Genomic DNA, 18,727 nt, shown 5'->3' on the forward strand with positions numbered 1-18,727 from the left:
CAAGTGAAACACAAAACTTGTTTCTGGTTTCTTCCTTCAGATGTGGATAAGTGTCTTGATAGTAACATCTGCTCATGGAAAAACAATTCCCGTTGTGTCAATACTGAAGACTCTTTCAACTGTACATGTCTGACTGGATATGCAGGACCCAACTGCACAGGTCAGGAACTAATGAAATATTCTCTGTTTCATGTGGGAATAATTATATTGTAATTGTTTGTCACATTTGTCTTTACAATAAAATTCATTACATCAAAAGATCATGAAATACTCAATTCTGGTTCTGGTCTTAGCCATGGCTGGACATATAGCAAATTTTGCTGAAAATTAATTGGCTTCATTAATTGTAGAGAATTATTCAAGTTGAATACAGCAATTGTCTTCCGTATACGTTAGGACATTAACTCCCGGCTGTACAGTATCTCATCCCCTTGCATCTGGCATTCAAATCTCTCTCACTGGACAGCTGACAATGTTTTGGAGCTGGAGTCTCAAAATTATACAGGGAATTTGATGCCGTTAGTTGCACTTGTAGCTGGGAAAATATCTCAACATCAACATAGATTCAGATCATAACCTTCTGGTCCAACCTCCACCTGAAATGATTTCCAAAATATTAACTCTGACATTTTTTTATTTTGGGTTGTCTAATTCGGCAATAGGGGTGAACAGTAGCTGTTGATGGTCCTCTGCTGTCTGCAGTTTATGAACCCTTATCACCTTGAAGCCTCTCCATACCTAGCAGACATTAAGCTCAGATATGAACATTGTAATTGAAATTTTCCAAAGACAATATTGAAATTTAGGGAAAGCTATTTTTTGATTAATTCACTGATAGGTGATACAGGCAAATGTCCCCATAAATACCCTAAAGCCCAGAAGATTCCAGCCCTGAAGACTAATACAGGTGAACAATTGTTAATTCTGATGACAGTTTCGAAGTTGGATCATCCCTTATTTTTATCGAGTAATGCACAATATCTTGGAACTGGTTTATTCTTTCAGATGTGGATGAATGTCTTGATAGTAACATCTGCTCCTGGAAAAACAATTCCTCTTGTGCCAATAGTGAAGGCTCTTTCAACTGCACTTGTCTGGCTGGATATTCAGGTCTCCATTGCACTGGTGAGGAATGTAATGAAATATGATTTACCTCTTGCAAAAATTGGTATTTTACTTGGTTATTCGTATTATTTTTTATGTTTGGAATAAATTCATTGTGCATGTCATTTTCCTTCAAGTGGGAATAATTATATTGTAAGCTATAATTCCAAAATTATACTCTTTGTAGGATCAGTAAAGTTATTCATTGCAAGAATAAGATTCTAATTTCTATTTTAAATGCAGCCCTTCATGTCCCTCTCCTTTGGTGGTTGGTTAGTATTGAGAAAGTCTAATTTCCCATGAGGATGTATCTTTTTTTAAGTAGGTAACTCTAGCCTGGTTCAGGCACTGCTTGTTGCCGGCTCACTGGAGGATTTGGAAGAAGCTTAGTGGGCTTGATTAATTGTTAAAGATGTTCAAATTTTCTGTCGTATCCCTCTTTTGTATCATTATTAACACAGAAATTATTGCTTGCAAGTACACTTAGCCCCAAACATATCCTTAGCCATCCTCAGCCTCAAGAGCAATTGTGAAGTTTTTTTCAGGTTAGTGTAGTGGCATTTCTAAAAACAGTCAAATATCTGGTGTCCGGCACTTATGAGAATTAGTAAATATTGAACAGGTGAATGTGCCCATTGCTTGAGATTGTGTGTTGCACTACATTGGTGAATTGAATTTTTTTCTCTGTTTATTTTCTGAGATTATTTCTCAGTTTTGTGAACTGCCAGTAGCTTGAATTCCAGATAACGGGAATTTTACTGTATTATACTTGCATGTTCTAACTCACTTGCGCACATGCAAGAACATTTACTCTCATGTGTATCACTTACCCTTGCCACTGGAATCCGCACCTCTCACACCCCCAACGGTCAGGATTCCTCTGCATTGCAAAATGTTCCATTGTGGTACCATAAATGGTACCATAAATTGTGCAAGAACATGCAATTTGAAGGGCTGTGTTCATTTTTCTGTTGGCAACAGCCAAATGTCAGGCAATGACTTAGAGATGGAAGCTCCACTTTGGCAGGGGAGCTATAACACAAGTTAATCACAATTCATGCTATTAGTTTCTCTTTTGAAGAAGGGAAAATGTTCAAACATCATCGTAGGTCCAGAACTTAAATTTCTGGTCCAACTTCCCCTGAAATGATATTTTTAACACTAACTCTTAACTTTTTTAAAATTTCTGGATTGTCTTATTCTTCAATAGTGGTGGACGGTAACTGTTGATGGTACTCTGTTACTTTTCAGTTTATGAATCGTCATGACTCCCAAATACTTGGCAGGCATTAAGCTCATTTACGAGCATTGTCATGGAGATTTTCAGAAGAAATGTTCAAGATTAGGAAATTATATTTTTAGATTAATTCAATGTTAGGTGATGCAGGCAAAGGTGCCCATAAATATTCTAAATCCCTGAAAATTCCATGCCACGTCCCAAGGATAACTGATACAGGTGAACAATCGTTAATTCTAATGACAGTTTTAAACGTGGATTGTCCCTTATTTTCTTCAGATTTCAGCTTTGTTGTTATATTACATACATGACATCACGTACAAGCCTGAGATTCTCTTTCCTGTTGGCAGTGCAAACAAAACCTGACTCAACGTACACATGTAAACAAATTAAAAGAAATGTAAAGAGAGGGAGGGAGAGAGAATAAAATCATTAAATTGCAAAAGAGTCCTTAAATAAGTCCCTGATTAAGTCTGTTCTTGAGTCTGATGGTGGAGGGGTAGCAACTTTTCCAGAACCTCATGTTGTGAGTTTTGTGGCACCGATCTAGCTTTCCCAATGGTAGCAGCGAGAACAGAGCGTGAGCTGGGTGGGTTGGATCCTTGATGATTGTTGCTGATCTCCGACGGCACCGTTCCCCTTAGATGCTCTCGATAATGGGGAGGGTTTTGCTATGATATTCTGGTTTGCGTCCCCTACCTTTTGGAAGGCTTTGCACTCAGGGGTATTGGTGTCCCCAGACCTGACCGTGATGCAGCTGGTCAGCACACCTTCCACCACACATCTTTAGAAACTTGCCAAGATTTCCGATGTCGTGGCAAATGTCCGCAAACACCTGAGGGAGTAGAGACCCTGACGTGCACTCTTCATAATGTCTTTTGAGTGTTAGGTACAGGAAGGATCCTCTGAGATGGTGACTCCCAAGAACTTAAATTTGCTCACCCTCTCCACCTCTGATCCCACAATGATCACCTGTGGTTTTCCCTTTCAGAAGTCAACAATCCATTCTTGGTTTTCGTTTCTTCATGTAAAATACATTATCTTCTTTCTTGTTTCTTCCATCAGATGTGGATGAATGTCTTGATAGTAACATCTGCTCGTGGAAAAACAATTCCCAATGTGTCAATTCTGAGGGCTCTTTCAACTGTACATGTCTGGCTGGATATGCAGGACTCAATTGCACAGGTCAGGAACTAATGAAATATTCTCTGCTTCTTGGGCGAATAATTATATTGTAATTTGTCTTTACAATAAAATTTATTACATCAAAAGTTCATAAAATACTCAATTCTGATCTTGGCCATTGCTTCCTCAGCATTGGATATATAACAAATGTTGCTGAATATTAATTCGTTTTATCTCTTCCCCTTGCCACTGGCATCCGTATTTCTCACACTGCCAATGGGCAGCTGACAATGTTTTGAAGCTGGAGTCTCAAAATTATACAGGGAATTTGATGCCATTAGTTGCACGTAGCTGGGAAAATATCTCAACATCAACATAGATTCAGATCATAACCTTCTGGTCCAACCTCCACCTGAAATGATTTCAAAAAATTAATTCTGACATTTTTTCATTTTGGGTTGTCTAATTCGGCAATATGGGTGAACAGTAGCTGTTGATGGTCCTCTGCTGTCTGCAGTTTATGAACCCTTATCACCTTGAAGCCTCTCCATACCTTGCAGACATTAAGCTCAGTTATGAGCATTGTAATTGAGATTTTCAGAAGATAATATTGAAATTTAGGGAAGGCTATTTTTAGATTATTTCACTGATGGGTGATACTGGCAAATGTCCCCATAAATACCCTAAAGCCCAGAAGATTCCATGCAAAGTTGACTAATACAGGTGAACAATTGTTAATTCTGATGACAGTTTCAAAGTTGGATCATCCCTTATTTTTATCGAGTAATGCACAATATCTTGGAACTGGTTTATTCTTTCAGATGTGGATGAATGTCTTGATAGTAACATCTGCTCCTGGAAAAACAATTCCTCTTGTGCCAATAGTGAAGGCTCTTTCAACTGCACTTGTCTGGCTGGATATTCAGGTCTCAATTGCACTGGTGAGGAATGTAATGAAATATGATTTACCTCTTGCAAAAATTGGTATTTTGCTTGGTTGTTCGTATTATTTTTTATGTTTGGAATAAATTCATTGTGCATGTCATTTTCCTTCAAATGGGAATAATTATATTGTAAGCTAAAAATATTCCAAAATTATACTCTTTGTAGGATCAGTAAAGTTATTCATTGCAAGAATAAGATTCTAATTTCTATTTTAAATGCAGCCCTTCATGTCCCTCTCCTTTGGTGGTTGGTTAGTATTGAGAAAGACTAATTTCCCATGAGGATGTATCTTTTTTAAGTAGTTAACTCTAGCCTGGTTCAGGCACTGCTCGTTGCCGGCTCACTGGAGGATTTGGAAGAAGCTTAGTGGGCTTGATTAATTGTTAAAGATGTTCAAATTTACTGTCGTATCCCTCTTTTGTATCATTATTAACACAGAAATTATTGCTTGCAAGTACACTTAGCCCCAAACATATCCTTAGCCATCCTCATATCCCTCAGACTCAGGAGCAATTGTGAAGTTTTTTTCAGGTTAGTGTAGTGGCATTTCTAAAAACAGTCAAATCCCTGGTATCCGGCACTTGTGAGAATTAGTAAATATTGAACAGGTGAATGTGCCCGTTGCTTGAGATTGTGTGTTGCACTACATTGGTGAATTGTATTTTTTTCTCTGTTTATTTTCTGAGATTATTTCTCAGTTTTGTGAACTGCCGGTAGCTTGAATTCCAGATAACGGGAATTTTACTGTATTATACTTGCATGTTCTAACTCACTTGCGCACATGCAAGAACATTTACTCTCATGTGTATCACTTACCCTTGCCACTGGAATCCGCACCTCTCACACCCCCAACGGTCAGGATTCCTCTGCATTGCAAAATGTTCCATTGTTGTACCATAAATGGTACCATAAATTGTGCAAGAACATGCAATTTGAAGGGCTGTGTTCATTTTACTGTTGGCAACAGCCAAATGTCAGGCAATGACTTAGAGATGGAAGCTCCACTTTGGGCAGGGGAGCTATAACACAAGTTAATCACAATTCATGCTATTAGTTTCTCTTTTGAAGAAGGGAAAATGTCCAAACATCATCGTAGGTCCAGAACTTAAATTTCTGGTCCATCTTCCCCTGAAATGATATTCTTAAAACTAACTCTTAACTTTTTTAAAATTTCTGGATTGTCTTATTCTTCAATAGTGGTGGACGGTAACTGTTGATGGTTCTCTGTTACTTTTCAGTTTATGAATCGTCATGACTCCCAAATACTTGGCAGACATTAAGCTCATTTACGAGCATTGTCATGGAGATTTTCAGAAGAAATGTTCAAGATTAGGAAATGTTCTTTTTAGATTAATTCAATGTTAGGTGATGCAGGCAAAGGTGCCCATAAATATTCTAAATCCCTGAAAATTCCATGCCACGTCCCAAGGATAACTGATACAGGTGAACAATCGTTAATTCTAATGACAGTTTTAAACGTGGATTGTCCCTTATTTTCTTCAGATTTCAGCTTTGTTGTTATATTACATACATGACATCACGTACAAGCCTGAGATTCTCTTTCCTGTTGGCAGTGCAAACAAAACCTGACTCAACGTACACATGTAAACAAATTAAAAGAAATGTAAAGAGAGGGAGAGAGAGAGAATAAAATCATTAAATTGCAAAAGAGTCTTTAAATAAGTCCCTGATTAAGTCTGTTCTTGAGTCTGATGGTGGAGGGGTAGCAACTTTTCCAGAACCTCATGATGTGAGTTTTGTGGCACCTATCTAGCTTTCCCAATGGTAGCAGCGAGAACAGAGCGTGAGCTGGGTGGGTTGGATCCTTGATGATTGTTGCTGATCTCCGACGACACCGTTCCCCTTAGATGCTCTCGATAATGGGGAGGGTTTTGCTATGATATTCTGGTTTGCGTCCCCTACCTTTTGGAAGGCTTTGCACTCAGGGGTATTGGTGTCCCCAGACCTGACCGTGATGCAGCTGGTCAGCACACCTTCCACCACACATCTTTAGAAACTTGCCAAGATTTCCGATGTCATGGCAAATGTCCGCAAACACCTGAGGGAGTAGAGACCCTGACGTGCACTCTTCATAATGTCTTTTGAGTGTTAGGTACAGGAAGGATCCTCTGAGATGGTGACTCCCAAGAACTTAAATTTGCTCACCCTCTCCACCTCTGATCCCACAATGATCACCTGTGGTTTTCCCTTTCAAAAGTCAACAATCCATTCTTGGTTTTGGTTTCTTCATGTAAAATACATTATCTTCTTTCTTATTTCTTCCATCAGATGTGGATGAATGTCTTGATAGTAACATCTGCTCGTGGAAAAACAATTCCCAATGTGTCAATTCTGAGGGCTCTTTCAACTGTACATGTATGGCTGGATATGCAGGACTCAATTGCACAGGTCAGGAACTAATGAAATATTCTCTAATTCTTGGGCGAATAATTATATTGTAATTTGTCTTTACAATAAAATTTATTACATCAAAAGTTCATAAAATACTCAATTCTGGTCTTGGCCATTGCTTCCTCAGCATTGGATATATAACAAATGTTGCTGAATATTAATTCGTTTTATCTCTTCCCCTTGCCACTGGCATCCGTATTTCTCACACTGCCAATGGGCAGCTGACAATGTTTTGAAGCTGGAGTCTCAAAATTATACAGGGAATTTGATGCCGTTAGTTGCACGTAGCTGGGAAAATATCTCAACATCAACATAGATTCAGATCATAACCTTCTGGTCCAACCTCCACCTGAAATGATTTCCAAAAAATTAATTCTGACATTTTTTCATTTTGGGTTGTCTAATTCGGCAATAGGGGTGAACAGTAGCTGTTGATGGTCCTCTGCTGTCTGCAGTTTATGAACCCTTATCACCTTGAAGCCTCTCCGTACCTTGCAGACATTAAGCTCAGTTATGAGCATTGTAATTGAGATTTTCAGAAGATAATATTGAAATTTAGGGAAGGCTATTTTTAGATTATTTCACTGATGGGTGATACAGGCAAATGTCCCCATAAATACCCTAAAGCCCAGAAGATTCCATGCAAAGTTGACTAATACAGGTGAACAATTGTTAATTCTGATGACAGTTTCAAAGTTGGATCATCCCTTATTTTTATCGAGTAATGCACAATATCTTGGAACTGGTTTATTCTTTCAGATGTGGATGAATGTCTTGATAGTAACATCTGCTCCTGGAAAAACAATTCCTCTTGTGCCAATAGTGAAGGCTCTTTCAACTGCACTTGTCTGGCTGGATATTCAGGTCTCAATTGCACTGGTGAGGAATGTAATGAAATATGATTTACCTCTTGCAAAAATTGGTATTTTAGTTGGTTGTTCGTATTATTTTTTATGTTTGGAATAAATTCATTGTGCATGTCATTTTCCTTCAAGTGAGAATAATTATATTGTAAGCTAAAAATATTCCAAAATTATACTCTTTGTAGGATCAGTAAAGTTATTCATTGCAAGAATATGATTCTAATTTCTATTTTAAATGCAGCCCTTCATGTCCCTCTCCTTTGGCGGTTGGTTAGTATTTAGAAAGTCTAATTTCCCATGAGGATGTATCTTTTTTTATGTAGTTAACTCTAGCCTGGTTCAGGCACTGCTTGTTGCCGGCTCACTGGAGGATTTGGAAGAAGCTTAGTGGGCTTGATTAATTGTTAAAGATGTTCAAATTTACTGTCGTATTCCTCTTTTGTATCATTATTAACACAGAAATTATTGCTTGCAAGTACACTTAGCCCCAAACATATCCTTAGCCATCCTCATATCCCTCAGCCTCAAGAGCAATTGTGAAGTTTTTTTCAGGTTAGTGTAGTGGCATTTCTAAAAATAGTCAAATCCCTGGTATCCGGCACTTGTGAGAATTAGTAAATATTGAACAGGTGAATGTGCCCGTTGCTTGAGATTGTGTGTTGCACTACATTGGTGAATTGTATTTTTTTCTCTGTTTATTTTCTGAGATTATTTCTCAGTTTTGTGAACTGCCGGTAGCTTGAATTCCAGATTACGGGAATTTTACTGTATTATACTTGCATGTTCTAACTCACTTGCGCACATGCAAGAACATTTACTCTCATGTGTATCACTTACCCTTGCCACTGGAATCCGCACCTCTCACACCCCCAACGGTCAGGATTCCTCTGCATTGCAAAATGTTCCATTGTGGTACCATAAATGGTACCATAAATTGTGCAAGAACATGCAATTTGAAGGGCTGTGTTCATTTTTCTGTTGGCAACAGCCAAATGTCAGGCAATGACTTAGAGATGGAAGCTCCACTTTGGGCAGGGGAGCTATAACACAAGTTAATCACAATTCATGCTATTAGTTTCTCTTTTGAAGAAGGGAAAATGTCCAAACATCATCGTAGGTCCAGAACTTAAATTTCTGGTCCATCTTCCCCTGAAATGATATTCTTAACACTAACTCTTAACTTTTTTAAAATTTCTGGATTGTCTTATTCTTCAATAGTGGTGGACGGTAACTGTTGATGGTACTCTGTTACTTTTCAGTTTATGAATCGTCATGACTCCCAAATACTTGGCAGGCATTAAGCTCATTTACGACCATTGTCATGGAGATTTTCAGAAGAAATGTTCAAGATTAGGAAATGTTCTTTTTAGATTAATTCAATGTGCCCATAAATATTCTAAATCCCTGAAAATTCCATGCCACGTCCCAAGGATAACTGATACAGGTGAACGATCGTTAATTCTAATGACAGTTTTAAACGTGGATTGTCCCTTATTTTCTTCAGATTTCAGCTTTGTTGTTATATTACATACATGACATCACGTACAAGCCTGAGATTCTCTTTCCTGTTGGCAGTGCAAACAAAACCTGACTCAACGTACACATGTAAACAAATTAAAAGAAATGTAAAGAGAGGGAGAGAGAGAGAATAAAATCATTAAATTGCAAAAGAGTCCTTAAATAAGTCCCTGATTAAGTCTGTTCTTGAGTCTGATGGTGGAGGGGTAGCAACTTTTCCAGAACCTCATGTTGTGAGTTTTGTGGCACCGATCTAGCTTTCCCAATGGTAGCAGCGAGAACAGAGCGTGAGCTGGGTGGGTTGGATCCTTGACGATTGTTGCTGATCTCCGACGACACCGTTCCCCTTAGATGCTCTCGATAATGGGGAGGGTTTTGCTATGATATTCTGGTTTGCGTCTCCTACCTTTTGGAAGGCTTTGCACTCAGGGGTATTGGTGTCCCCAGACCTGACCGTGATGCAGCTGGTCAGCACACCTTCCACCACACATCTTTAGAAACTTACCAAGATTTCCGATTCGTGGCAAACGTCCGCAAACACCTGAGGGAGTAGAGACCCTGACATGCACTCTTCATAATGCCTTTTGAGTGTTAGGTACAGGAAGGATCCTCTGAGATGGTGACTCCCAAGAACTTAAATTTGCTCACCCTCTCCACCTCTGATCCCACAATGATCACCTGTGGTTTTCCCTTTCAGAAGTCAACAATCCATTCTTGGTTTTGGTTTCTTCATCTAAAATACAATATTTTCTTTCTTGTTTCTTCCTTCAGATGTGGATGAATGTCTTGATAGTAACATCTGCTCGTGGAAAAACAATTCCCATTGTGTCAATTCTGAGGGCTCTTTCAACTGTACATGTCTGGCTGGATATGCAGGACTCAGTTGCACAGGTCAGGAACTAATGAAATATTCCCTGTACTTTGAGAAAAATTGATACTGTGTTTGGTTGTCACTCTTGTTTTTATGATTAAATTTATTTCATCCAAATGTCAAATATTATACCAGCTGATTGTATAATTGATTGATCAGCCAAGGAATTTAATTTTAGGACAAATTTGTGATATAAATCTGGTTTATTTCTTCAGATGTTGATGAATGCCTTGATAGTAACATCTGTTCCTTGAAAAATAATTCAGTTTGTGTCAATACTGAGGGCTCCTTCAACTGCCCATGTCTACCTGGTTATACAGAAAGCAATGTCACAGGTGAGGAGCATAATCTAAAACTGCACTTGAGAAGATCTGCCTTTGTACAGGTGTTCACATTGTCTTTTCGAAAATTCTTTGTTAATTATTTTACATGTGAAATTAGGAAGAGAATGTGATTGTTCAGAGGATTGAGATGGTGTTCTTTTGGTAATTGAGAGATTGATGTGGAGAAACAGGCTAGATAATTACACAGTTGTGAGCTGATGAAGGTGCTTAAAAATGCCATTCTGGCAGAAAAGTGTATTACAGTACATTTCTGGTTATCCAAAAAGCTTGGGATGGACTTTGTTTTGAATAGCCAAATAATGGCTTTAAACAGCCCAGTAGCATCAGCAGAAATCTTGATTCAGCAGTTGAACAGGAACACTAAAAACAATGGAAGGTGTTTCAAGCATGAAACAATATACGAGAACTCCGTTGGATTCAAAATGGTGCTGACAACACATCTGAGCACGTTGGGTAAAAAAAAATTCAAATTGTGACGTCATGTCGCCCTGAGGATAAAGTTTGGATAACTCGAAACGTACTGTATTTACATAAGACCATGCTTTTACCCCCAAAGTATCCTGTTCCTTGGTTTTATGTCTCTGATGCCTTTGTCATTAAGGTTAGCAGAGAGCTTTTACAAATGTCATGTTATTTTAGCAAGCATATATCACAAGTACAGCAGGAGTTTCCTGGAACAATGTCTTCTTAAACTGTCCCTTAAGATTAAGGATAATTTGCTTCCATGTGTTCTGTCGTGATGATGGAACTGTTATCTCTTGTATAGATGTGGTGGAAGTTAGATGGCAAGATGGGTGATTGGATACTTTGTGAGGTGCTGTGTTCCTTCCACTAGGTACACAGATCTCTTGTGTTCTCTACATGTTAAAGTTATTCAAAATGCTGCTTCTTTACTTTGAACAGTTATCAGTCAAAGATTTTGTTGCGGACTAGTGGTTTCCAGTTGTCAGTGGAACTTTGACCACCTACTTGCATCTCTTTGCCGATATCAGAACTTGGAATAGTGCATCTGCTTTTGATTACTTGAACGACACGGCTGGTCACAGTTTAACACCAACATTGGTGGCATTAGGTACTCAGCACTGAGGTGACCACATCATTTATGTCAAGCATCAGATCCCTGAAACATGCTCTGGTTCTGATGATGACCTACACAGTACATAGGACAATACAGCACAGTAATGTAAACTCTTTGACTGGCAACGGTCCAATCTGCAGGAATATGTTTATGCTAATTTTCAGGTAAATTTTGAGGATTTGGGGCTTCAGTTTGTGCTTCAAAGAAAGCGTGGCCAACACCTTATTCTATACTACTGGCCATCTTCTGCCTGACATGTCTTAGACAGATGTCAAAGCATCTGCATTACCAATCTTTGATAGCAAAGCAGTATTCATATCCGTTGTTGTTGGGATGGTCTAATGGGTTCTTGATATTCCAGGTCCTGAGCTTCATGTTGTGGAATGGTTGTTGCCTGCTTTTAAAGTTAGCAAAAGCACCCAACTATAACAGTCAGTAACTTACCATAGAACACTACTAGTCTATGCTGAATTATTATTCTGCCTATTCCTGCACCCAGTCCACAGCATTCCATACCTCTCCCAACCATGTACCTGTCAAAATTTTTCTTAAATGTGAAAATTGAGTTTGTGTTCACCACTTCAGCTGGCACCTCATTCCACATTCCCACTACTCTGAAGAAGTTCCATGAAGACTTCAGCAATCTCCTCACTTTCCTCTTTCAATAACTTGGGATCTATCCCCTCTCAATGGAGACTTATCTCCCTTAGTCAGGGTCAATGCCAGAACAAGTCTTAGCAGAAGGCACAATCTGGCCTTTGAAAACTCGCTCAGTGAGATGGGGGGAGGGGGCGGTGGTGGTGGTGGTGGTACTGCCACCACCATCCCCCCCCCCCCCGCCTGCACATGCCTGTGAGCCCCCTTCCGTTATTGGCATCTGGCGTCTGCAGGGTCCCAGCACTGTCCAATGTGTACACTTCACAGAGCATGTCCAAGGGTTTCTATAACCCCCATTAGTGTTGTGTGGTAGACTGCGATAAACAGTCCTAGAAGCAAGACTTTCTTCTTTTTCCACACTGCAATTCAAGTTCAGTTCATTATCATCTGTCTGTACATATACAACCAGACCTGCGGGTGCCCCCTTGTCGCCGACCCTGTCCTTACTGCTGTTCTAAAGATTGAGAACCTCCTTCTCAAAGTACAGGAAATATTTCATTAGTTCCTGACCTGTGCAACTGATCCTGCATATCTCAGAATTACCTATCACATTAGCATCCCCCACACTGCTTTCACCATACTGCATTCCTTGCTGAATACCAAGACAAAGTAGTCATTTCATACTTGGCCTCCTCCTTTTGAGTGCAAACTTAAATTCCTCCTTTTGTCATGAGAAGAGCCATATACTTTCAGGTTATCCTCTTGTTTTTAATACATATAAAATGCCTTGGGATTATCTTTAATCCCATCTGCCAAAGACACTTTCAGACCTCTTTTGGATTCCTAATGCCCTGCTTGAGCACTTTCCTACTGTATTATATCCCTCAAGAGCCATGTTTGTTTTTATTTTAGACATACAGCATGGTAACAGACCCATCCCACGAACTCGTGCCACCCAATTACACCTAATTAACCTACAGTCGCTATACGATTTGAAGGGTAGGAGGAAACCCGTATCAACTCCTTTCAGACATCACCAGTTATGAGCCCAGGTTGATGTCACTGTAACAGCATTGCGCTAACTGTGCTACTCTTTTCTTTAAGCTTCTTTACCCTGACATTATGCCTCCTTTTCGCCCAAATTCACAAAGTCTCCTATCATCCAACATTCCCTTCTCTCACCATCCCTGTCCTTCCTCGACACTGATCAGCTAGTCCTTAAACAATTATTAGATGTTGGCTTGTAATTTGCCTTGTCCTAATTTAGTACTTTGTAGCAAGGTCCAGGCTTATCCTTGTAGCTATTTTAAGAGTTATGGATTGCAATCTGTGTTCCAAAAATATTCTTCTACTGAAACTCTGATCACTTGGTTTGGTTCATTTCCCAATTTTAGGTCTAGTATGACCTCTTCTACGTAGCCTTTCAAGAACCTCTCCTAGATGCACCAAACAATTTTTGATCTGTCAGCCTCTGGCATTCAGGAAGTCCTCGTCAATGTTAGGAAAATATAGTTGACACTATGACAACGTTGTTGCTTTTACATTTTTCCACAGTCTGTCTTTGGTGGGCAGCCTGGTTAACATAAGGTGATTACAGCACCAATGACCTGGGTTTGATTCCTGTGCTGACAATAAGGAGTTTTACGTTGTCCCTGTGGGTTTCCTCTGGCGTGGATGCTCTTGTTTGATTCCACATTCCAATGATATATTGGGGTTAATTGGCCATCTGGGTATATTTGAGCAGGCCTGAAGGTTCTATTACCATGCAGGATCTCTTTAAAAAAAAAAATTCTGTTCCCTATCACCCTTATCTCATAGTCAAAACAGTTTTGGAATTGCTTCCCAGGCCTTGAATGACAGTGTAAATGGCAACGTTTGTCATTTATCACGACGCTTGTGATTTCTCCATACTTTTGAAAGTGCCTGACAATTTAAAATTGGGTTATGACATTTTTCGGTTCACTTGTTTAAAGTTTGATAAATTTTCTACATCTGTTAAAAATAGTTAATTATTGGGAAAAAAATGCTATGCAACTCACTTTATTCTAATATTTCTTCTCAGTTGCCTTACATTTGTTCCAAAGTAGACAAAATCCCAGAATAGCATACCTAAGCCTGAATAAATAAAAGACCATCTCTCCTTGGGCCAATTCTGTTATCACACAAATTATCTGGCAATCCTATTAAAAATGTTCCCATTTCTGCTCTTGATTTAAGGCTTGTTAAATATCTGGAGGGCACTTTAATTACTTTCAGGGGATATTCTACAGGATGTAACTTAATATGCTGAATGCAGTTATTGATATTTCATGCTGGGATTCTAAGAAGTGATTCTGAATTCAGATCACAACTTTTTATTTTAATGCAAGGCTTGTTATGGTTCATCAGAATTCTGCAGCGTGGAAATAGGCCCTTCAGCCAACTCTTTCATACCAACCAAGCTAGTCCTATTTGCTTGTATTCAGCCTCATTTCCCTCCGAACTTATACTATCAATGTATTTTGTATACAAAGTTATGATGAGTCGAGATAGAGTAAATGCAAGTCATATTTTTTCCACTGAGTTTAGATGAGATTAAAAACTAGAGGGCATGGGTTAAGGGTGAAAGGGGAAAAGTTTAAAGGGAATATTAGGGGGAACTTCTTCATGCAAAGAGTGGTGAAGCTGAATTGGTAAATGCAGACTCAATTTTGACATTTAAGAAAAACTTGGACAGGTACACGGATGGGAGAAGTGTGGCTAGACCGGAAAATAGTTCAGCACAGACTAGAAGGTCTGAAGGGCATATTTCTGTGCTCTAGTCTTATATGGTTTTATGATCATTAGATGCTTGTACATGTTACTTCTTGCTGAACATTGTGAGCCAATGTTATATTTTCAATGAATAGAAAGCATATTTGTGCTACTTATAACCTAGAAGAGTGATACTTTTTGACTGCAAAAAATCTCTTATTCTCATAATTCTGCAAGCTTTTAAAAATGATAATTATGGGTATCCTTTGATCTGTTTAAAATATTAAATGTCCTTCTTTTGCCTATCCTATAGGTAAGGGAACAACCTGCACTACATTGCCAACTCCATGCGACTCCTCCCAGTGCTCTCCTACATTCTGCAGCAATGGAGGAACCTGCACAACCAACGCCGCTGAAAACTGTAGGGCCATCTGCCAGTGCCCAGATCTGTACACGGGAGAGCAGTGTACAGTTCCCAAACTGATAGTCTTTGCAGAGCCATCACCAAGTATGTTAACATAACTTTTACAATTTGGTCGTTCAATGTCATACAAATCAGAATTGTAGATGACAACAAAGCTGAAAAGATCATGCAAATAATATTGAATTCATAAAGAAACTTTATTTATGCAGTGATTCCCTTGGTCTTGATGTTCCTTTTGAAGTGTAGTCACAGTTGTTACATCAAGAGTTTGGAAAGCTCAGACACAAGAATATTTCACAAATAGCCAACAAGGCAAACAGTGCTACCTCTGGATGAGTTTCCCAAACAGTATCAGTGAATGTATTTTGTTTGTTTTAAGTTTGAACATAGTTCAATAACTTACATTGTTTATTTGGACTTGCACAGTAGCTCACAAAATGTAACATTTTAATCTATTGTGTTATTTATTACAAATATATTCAGAAAAGTAAATAAAATCTAATTGGCAGATCAGATTCTTTTTGCTTATTGCAGATTGATCTGAATCAGACTTGTGAGCATAGTTATAGCTAGCTAGATATTACTGAACATGTCACCACATACTTCTGTCTGTGTTCAGAATTCTAATAATTAGTTGATTTAAAAACATACATTTTTAACTTGTGTACTGCAGGATGGTGATACAAATAACCTTCTTAGGTTCAAGGGACAAACAAGAGATACCTTGAATTGCCAGTTTGTATTGTAATAATGAGAATCAAGTATTTTTCAAATAATTTTGCTCTTATCTGCTCATATTTTGGAATAATTGTTTTAGAATAGTAGTTGGTAAGAAGATGGAATGGAACCACATGTTCTGTTGTAAGAGCAATGAAGTAACCTCCCCTTCCCCAGGACTAGCTTGCATGATCATTTCGTAATCAATGGAAAAAGTTGATCAGGCTTAAAGACTTCATTCCCATTTTTGAATTAGACATGCAGCAACACAATTAAATGTCAGTTGTGAGAAATATGTTTCAATGTTTTTACTTTCAGATCTTCCCAAGAGATCCGTCAATGTTACATTGTCTTTATTGAACTTTAATGGGAGTTTTCAAAATAACACACCTTTGCAGATTTTTGTCAAAGATATGGTAAGACCATTATTTCTCAATTTCCCTTCTGATCATTTGGACAGTGACATTTGGAAATATTCTTGATAAATTCTTAAAGATTTTCTGTTCAACATTTTCTATACTTTCCTTTAAACTATTAAAGCAAGAAGTAGTTTCTATCTCCAAATTGTTCCAGAAAAATTTTGTTTTTTTTTAAAAAAAGCATTGCCATGGACTAAACAGTGATTTTTTTATAGTACAAGGTGTTTTTTTGGACAAAGTGATTAATATTTTGTTGGAAGTGATGAACTCTTGTAAATGAGCACAAGTTCTTTAGAAACTTGCATCACGATGCTTGATGTATATGATACGCTTGCATATAGTAACCTGTCAGTTTATTTGACTGACTTTGATCGTATAGTACATAATTAGCATGATGTAAAGCTGCACCACGAGCACAGTCTTGGCCAACTGCAAAAGCAGGCTCTATTGAAGGATGAAAGGTTCAATTTGTTAAAGAAGTCATTCCTTCCTGAGCCATGGCTTGACCTGATTCTTGACAAAGGATCTTCAGGATGCTGCGCCATATGATAATCTTTTAAGTCCTTCCTGCTGATCATAATCTCCAGAATCCCTACTGGTGCCAGTGGCTCAATGTCTCTAAAGTATTTGGAGGTCTATCTCTATTACCTCCCCACCCACCACTAAAGTGCCATTCTGCCCCAAAGCACTAGTTGAGGTAGCAATTGCTTGTGGTACCCAGAACTTTAATACCTCTAACCACAGGAGGTGATGTAAATCAAACTTCACATTGCTTGTGGTACCCAGAACTTTAATACCTCTAACCACAGGAGGTGATGTAAATCAAACTTCACATTGCTTTTGAACACCTTGGTGATAACTCATTATTTGTGTGTATTAATACACAAAGTGTCTTAAGATTTATGATTTGTGTGCCCAGCCCATTGTGTTAGACTAACGTTCGAGTAACTGTGCTGATTCTCTGCCACTGAAGGACGCTTTTGTTTTACATAATGCATTTATTAATGAATTTACCCTGATCAATTTTATCCATGGAAATAAAATGTATATCCTTTCAATTTTTAGATCAATGTAAAGATAATGAACCTGCAAAGATTTAATGATGCGTCAGATCCTATTTTCTGGTGGGTAATAGTTGAAGTTTTGATCTATATTTTTGTTTATTTTGAAAGGATTAAAAATAGAATGAGTTATTACTACCCTCTAATTATGCATTGGAGTAGAAATTAAGCACACATGTGCAAATCATTTATCAATGTTTCAAATGAGTATTCCTTCTTTTCTGTCCCCATGGATTTGTGACTGAGTTGATTTTTTTATAGTGGATACAGCCACTACTTAATTGTTCCTCAATATTCCTAAAGGCCATACCATTCATTATTCAAGTCCTTTTCAACCTCCCAGTGAATCACTTTTCAATAATCCAGATCAAATTCCATCTGAGTTGTCCTGCCCTTCTTACTATCAATCAAGAGAATTTCCCTTTGATCAAATGATTTGGTAACCAAGCTCCTCACTTTCAACAATTCAGCCACTTTTCAGCAATAATTTAAACTGCTGAATGATTCAGTTCTTCAATCATGTGACATCTCACCAGTAATCAGCAGAGATTTAAAAGTTCTGGCAGAGCTCCACAATTTCTTCCCATGACAGCCCAAAATCCCCATCTCACTAATCCTTCGAGGATGTATCCATCTTTAAGTCTACTGAGACATATAATACTTTTTTAATTTACCTTTTGGAATTTCACCATCCTCTTACTATCATCGAAAAGAATTCCCCTTACTATTCAAACTGCAGTAACATGGTCCAATCGTTGTGGAAGATCATGCAGAAGGTTGGTGCTTCCTTATAGAACCCCTTTGGCTAGCTGCAGTAAGCAGGTCAAAATGTCCCTTTTGCATATGCTCACCCTAGTACAGAAGATATTGATGCATTTGATCTTTTGCTGCAGCCCGGCCTGCTCTCAGTACCAAGTCCAGGAATAGTTTTGTGATACACTGAGATGACTGGGTAGAGCCTATCAGCTTCACTGGCAAGTCTAGGGGTGGCCCCATTCATTTAAATAGGGTTGCCATCCTCAGCCAGCAAAATGAGTGAAAATAACAAGTGCTAGGTGCCTTTTTCTTTACTTAATCTAGTGTTTTAGTCTTAAGTAAAAGTCAGTTCAATGTATTTTAAACATTGTTTAAATTATTGAAACCCAGCAGCTGTTTTTAAATTGCTCTGATTTATTCAACAGACAGAACAAATACCAATTGGTGAAATAAACAGTCAGAAGGCATCAGAGTGATGCAGGATCAGGGTTTCAGGCTCCGCTCTGCATAGTCTCCTCCAGTT

At 38.4% G+C, this 18,727-nt stretch overlaps 1 protein-coding gene across 1 annotated transcript in view; it reads left to right on the forward strand.

The window, feature by feature from the left end:
• Nucleotides 1–18,727, forward strand: part of LOC138743597 (fibrillin-1-like) — a 129,081-nt gene that overhangs the window by 89,198 nt on the left and 21,156 nt on the right. The window contains exons 38-48 of the mRNA XM_069899111.1: nt 41–160; nt 1,006–1,125; nt 3,407–3,526; nt 4,288–4,407; nt 6,701–6,820; nt 7,583–7,702; nt 9,976–10,095; nt 10,291–10,410; nt 15,141–15,335; nt 16,287–16,384; nt 17,453–17,511. Of these exons, the coding sequence (XP_069755212.1) occupies nt 41–160; nt 1,006–1,125; nt 3,407–3,526; nt 4,288–4,407; nt 6,701–6,820; nt 7,583–7,702; nt 9,976–10,095; nt 10,291–10,410; nt 15,141–15,335; nt 16,287–16,384; nt 17,453–17,511 (1,312 nt within the window). The remainder of the gene's footprint in view (nt 1–40; nt 161–1,005; nt 1,126–3,406; nt 3,527–4,287; nt 4,408–6,700; nt 6,821–7,582; nt 7,703–9,975; nt 10,096–10,290; nt 10,411–15,140; nt 15,336–16,286; nt 16,385–17,452; nt 17,512–18,727) is intronic.

Source organism: Narcine bancroftii, chromosome 9, assembly GCF_036971445.1.
Source record: "Narcine bancroftii isolate sNarBan1 chromosome 9, sNarBan1.hap1, whole genome shotgun sequence".
Taxonomy (NCBI): Eukaryota; Metazoa; Chordata; class Chondrichthyes; order Torpediniformes; family Narcinidae; genus Narcine; species Narcine bancroftii.